This window comes from Convolutriloba macropyga, unplaced genomic scaffold (genome assembly GCF_964194025.1).
Source record: "Convolutriloba macropyga unplaced genomic scaffold, txConMacr16.3 SCAFFOLD_5870, whole genome shotgun sequence".
Lineage (NCBI taxonomy): Eukaryota > Metazoa > Xenacoelomorpha > Acoela > Convolutidae > Convolutriloba > Convolutriloba macropyga.
Window position 1 is genome coordinate 9534 of NW_027452295.1, and position 5555 is coordinate 15088.

Sequence of the window (5555 nt, forward strand, 5' to 3'; positions counted from 1 at the left end):
AGAAAAATTTTGTTGAAGAACCAATTTTTAGTCAATATGAGAGGCAACTGCTCTTGGTAACAGTTTCTAATGGTTATGAAAAAAATTCGGTTTCTTTATTCAAACAATTGTGTTGAAGTAGATAACCAAATAAATATCATCTATAACATCATTGCTACTCGTTTCTAAGTGATTAATCAAGTGAAGTGATTTAGGTCATTGTTTACATAATAAATGTCAAATTACTGAAATTTTTGCTGTTATTGACATACGTAGCTATTACGTAGCTCTAGAGGAGGACTCAAATGTACGGTACTTGATCTTTAATGAACAGCTAAGGTATCCAAAAATCAACAACCTAAGAACTTTAACAGTAGTTGACAAAATATCAAAAAATGTCAATTTTGCACCACATAAGTGCTAATAGCCACTCTTGTGGGTGTGACGCCATACCGCTAGTTGGGTCCATGGATAGCTTAGAGGTAACCCTAACCGTGTGCTATAACCTCGGATTGCTCAGGATTTCCCTTCAAAAATCGGGGGGGGGGGTGTACAAATATTTTGTCCCAACCTGTAAAAATTCTTCAGTTTTGACCATTTTTGAGTTTTGATGAGTTCTAAGGTTTTTCGGTCTCCAATTTTATTTCTTGCTATCTGATGGCTCTTGTTATTGATTTGTACAGGCGCCAACAAACTGTTTATATGTTAATTAATCATATTTGTCAAAAAGTACTTCGAAACTCATCCTTATGGGGACCACATTTTATTCACTGATTAAAAATTAATTTCTAAAATACTTTTTTATAGCGGAATCATAAGTCAGCGTATTCGCCTTGAAGATAAAAGAAAACATCTGATAGTTCTAAAACTTGTGAATTGAAAAGGCACTTGTCGTTTTGTGTGGTCTTGCATGTACATTTTAGAAAGTGAACTTATCTTCATTTTTATTTTAATCTAAAGACCCATTTAGTTTGTTTCAGGACATTTAATTCGATAAAATCATTTTTTCTCACGTTGAGCTCCCAGATCAATATATTATAATCAGTCTGACTGTCTCAGACAAAATGACCTCGGATGACGCCGTCCCAGGCTGAAATGGCCTATGAATGGTCTAGATTGCTCTCAATGTCTATCTCTGATCAGTTCCACAGGCGCTTTATCATCAGTGTTTTATCTCTATTCTGTTAGTAATGACATACATTAAGAGTCTGATTGTTGCGAATGAAGATTGCTGACTGAAGGATTCCTCCGATGATACAGACTCCAGTGATGTCACAGAGTGCCTGCCATGCAACCAACATGTATCTCCACTGTCGCAGACTCTTCAGGAACGCAATACACCCCACAAAGTAGAAGTTCAGACACAATCCAATGAACGCTATCGCTATCTAAAACACCAAGTTATGTATGTGCTACTTCTGAAACTTCTGATTGACTTGGTTAGGGTTGGAAGCCTATATAGCAGAAGTGACCAATATTGATTTCTGCACTTTTTGTTTGACAAAAGTATCTGCATTCAACCTAGTTGCAACAACGTAGCTCCCAGGTCTAGGTACAGACTTATGAAAAGACCATACTCGACTCATTTGAGCTATATGAAAAGATTTTTGCTGGACTTTAAGACATTCTGGACTTCAGCTTGACTGAGATTTTTCGCAAAAGACTTTAGCTGAACCCAAAATTTTACAAAAGGCTTTGTCTCAACCCAAAATTTGGACTGGACTTAAGCTCGACACAAGGATTGCAAACAAAGTCGAGTTAAAGTCTTTGCATGGGTTCATCATTAGTCTTTTCATAAGTCTGCTTTTTTGCCATTAACATATTACGTTGAATATTGTACATAACGTAGTCAGCATGTATGCTCCTTCACATTTTACGATTGAAAACAACCACAAGTCCCTCAAAAACTTGGATTATTTTTTTAAAGATAGCTCATGATTTTGGAATGGAATACAAACGGAATAAAGCCGAAGTTTTTTCATGGCTTATGGGACTAGGACCAATACACACTAGCTGGTGTCATTGAATCAAGTAATGTGGTAATATACTCAAGCTGCAATAACTCTTTATCTTAAGATTTGACAAAATGCGTAAGGCTTTTGGCAGTTTTCCAATTGATTCATAAGTTGGTCTGCTCTGGTGCAAAGCTATTTAGTCTTGCTCCGGTTCTGCTTAATGTACAGAAGCAGGAAAAAAAATTTAAAAAAAAACTTTGAATTTTTTTGAAAAAAAAACAGACTTATGAAAAGACTAATGATGGACCCATGAAAAGACATTAGCAGGACTTTCTTCGCTATGAAAAGATTTTAGCTCGACCCATGGAAAGATTTTAGCTCGACTTTAACTAGGAAGCTCGACCGTGTAATTATAGTCAATATTGGCCTCCCTACTAGACTTTTATAATCTTTTCACAAGTTGAGGCCTAGGCCTGGGCTGGAAGGGCAATCTAAGTGCAAGTGTTTTCTGTGGATCTTTGCTGTTTTGACTGAATATATTTGCAGCTTATTATGCCACCTGGCGTTGTTTATGGTCATCTTACATTTTCCACGTTAGCTTTTTGCCATTTCATCGTCATCTCTAAAGTTTTCGCCTATGTTTTGTTCCATCATTTTTTTTAAAATGGGGGAATATAGATGCGAGTCTGATTTTCTTCTTCAGTCAATCAAAGGAAAAAGAAAAACATCATTTGTAGCCCTCATGAGCTAGTTTTGGTTTAAATGAAAATTTGTCAGGACTTTGATATCGGCTACACATAAAAACTTTTAAACCGCACTAATTCTTAAAACAATACTCTGGGGCGTAAAAAGACCAAATCTAAAATTTGCCGATAGCCAATGTTCTTCGGTGCTACTGATTAGGAGTTTTTACGGATAACTTTATATCTTTTAACGTTCCAATACATTTTAGACACAAATGTAGATTGCAAAAACCGTCAGAAAAGCATAGAAAAATTAGAAAATAGATTAGAGATTGCCTACAAATTGTTGGGGCTTTAAATATCAAAGCCAAAATTCTGCTTAATAAACAAAGCTGGTTATGCAAAAATGACAACAAATTTGGAAAAAAATTCCCTACCCTTATTTCAATTTTTGTGTCATTTGTTTTATTTACCGAAACAATTGCCTCGAGATATCTGCACCTACCTGTTTACAAAAAACAAACAGAAAGGAAATGGACGTTGCGAATCTCGTTAAAATATTAGCTAACGAATTTTTTTTGTCGAAGTGTTGTTTGTATGTTTGTGTTTGTGTATGTCTGCGCGCGATTTTTTGTATGTATTAAAGTGAGTGTGTGTGTATGTGTCGGTGTGTGTGTGTGAAATATGGGTGACACGTGTTTGTACGAAACAGAGAGAAAATGATGGTTATTCAGATATTGTGGGTCCTTTAGTTGTTAGACACAAGTAGAAGCAGAGAACAAAAACGCTCAGAAATCTTTCAAAATGAGATAAATAACCTTATGAATGCTGCAAACCTCACCTTTAAATAAGCTCAAAACGATAAATAGTTTTATTAAATGTAGCTGGTAGATTGTAGAAGAAAATAGCAGGCCCAGTTTGCTCATGAAACATCAAAAAGACAAAGTTTCTGTAATAAAAATCAAAATAAATTAACTTAAAGTTTTTGGTGTCTTTTTTATAATCACCGATACAAATGTCCGAAGAAGTGCACTCTTAGTTTTGAAAATGAAACAGACAATTTATAATTGAACAATAAAAACAATCCTTTAAGATCAGTTGCCAAAAGAAGAAATTGTTTTTTTTTGTGTCAGAGTTTTAACTTTTATATTTTTGACTGTATGTGTGTGCGCGCGCTTGTTTGTGTGGATGTATGTATGTATGTGAATACGTGTTTATTTGTGTGATATATGTGTGTAGTATGTGTGAGAAAGAGAGAGAAATGAAAGAGAGAGAGAGAGAGAGAGAGAGAGAGAGAGAGAGAGAGAGAGAGAGAGAGAGAGAGAGAGAGAGAGAGAGAGAGAGAGAGAGAGAGATAAGTAGATAGAAGCGGCAGTGTGCAAAAACTGTCAAAAATCATTTAAAAACACAAAATAACGTTTCATTTGTTACATTTGTAGGCAGGCTCTAATTTTGTCTACAACCATTTTTTCAGTCTTCCCTGGTAATATTTTTGCGAGATTTTTAGAAATTTTTATTTTGATTATGTTCATGAAAAAAAAGCAAATAGACAGCATATTATTTGGTTCAAACTGTACAAGTAATGTTCTCCTATGATCCTAAACTTTTGTCGTTCTTTCCGAAAACATGGTTTTGGTCAACTTTTCCTGTTCGAGCATCAAAGCGTCTGATTATATTATGGTTGCTTGTTATTGCACGAAGCAAATTACTGAGTGTATTTGATTTCTGGTCATCTGCATTGAATGCTGCGCCTTCAGTGTCGTCCAATTTACAGGATAGAGTGTGAGTTTTAATTTAGGACAAGTTTCATGCAATGTATGGTTTCGCGGTTGTTGATTTATTCTCTCTAGTCGGACTTTTGTTACTTAAATTCTGCTAAATGAAGGCCATTTTCAACTATAGTTGCAGGTATTATACGTATCATATCGTTTGTTGTCTCGATTTTGTGTTATCATGTTTTGTATTGCTGCCATTAGTTTTTGGTAAATATAACCTAGTGGCGGTTACATTAATGATTAGCTTATTATTGAATTTAGTTACTAATTGTTTAATGTGAGGTCTAAATTTCTGTTTGTACTTTCTTAAAACCCTGCGAAGTGTTACAGTAATTTATGTTGTGGAAAAAAGAGTTAAGTTGCCAGAATGTTTTTTCACACTTTCAAGAAAGCAAGTTTTTACTCAAAACTTGTGGATTTGTTTCTCAATTCAGCTCTTGAGCGAGATAAAGTATCATAAGTTTTTCCATCGTTTTGTGATCAAAAATCGGATGAAAAGTTTTATCATGGTTTCCTGAACTCTCGGCAAGACTTGTGGTGTCCTGTGATCAAGAAACAACTTTGAAGCAATTTTACTAATTCTCCAAAAACTACAATTATGCAAGAGGTTTATACTAGCACTTACATCCAAGTCGTACTCATTAGCTTTTCATATTGAGCATTGTAGATTGCAAATGAAACAAAAACCAACTCACGAAGATGGAGCATTTGATTAAGTTAATCTCTGTCAGATATAGATTCATTCTGCGCACTCCTGGTGAGTTGTTGCGCAGGTATTCACCGTAGTAATAGTTGGTGGTGTTCATTGTCCTGTACACTGATGACGTCGTAGTTGTCGTCAAATTCATCATGGATTCTGTGACGTTTGCCATCATATCCATCCTGACTGGCTAGTTAAAATGACCTGAAAAATAAAAAAAGTGTGTTGAATATGATCATCAGCCATTTTTGTAAATTTCATATAAATCAGGAATAATTCCCGTGTTGAGTTTCCTAGAATTCAAACATAAAAATTGTCGGTTTTTGTCGGTTTAGCATTACGACGCAGAGGTATACCCAAATTGTCACGTGCAGATATGCCCGATGCGTGTTTCTCTTGTTCGTTTTTACCATGTTAATACATTGAAAGTGGAACAATATTGCGGAAAATAGCTACTTTAGCA

At 35.1% G+C, this 5555-nt stretch overlaps 1 protein-coding gene across 1 annotated transcript; it reads right to left on the reverse strand.

Moving 5' to 3' along the window:
• Nucleotides 1–1178: 1178 nt before the first annotated feature.
• Nucleotides 1179–5317, reverse strand: LOC142357356 (uncharacterized; the record flags this gene model as incomplete). The annotated part of the gene is made up of 2 exons (XM_075409005.1): nucleotides 5088–5317; nucleotides 1179–1367 (listed from the first exon to the last, which is right to left on the reverse strand). Coding segments are annotated over exons 1-2 (375 nt in total), but the record flags the coding sequence as incomplete, so codon positions are not given.
• Between the last annotated feature and the right edge of the window lie 238 nt (nucleotides 5318–5555).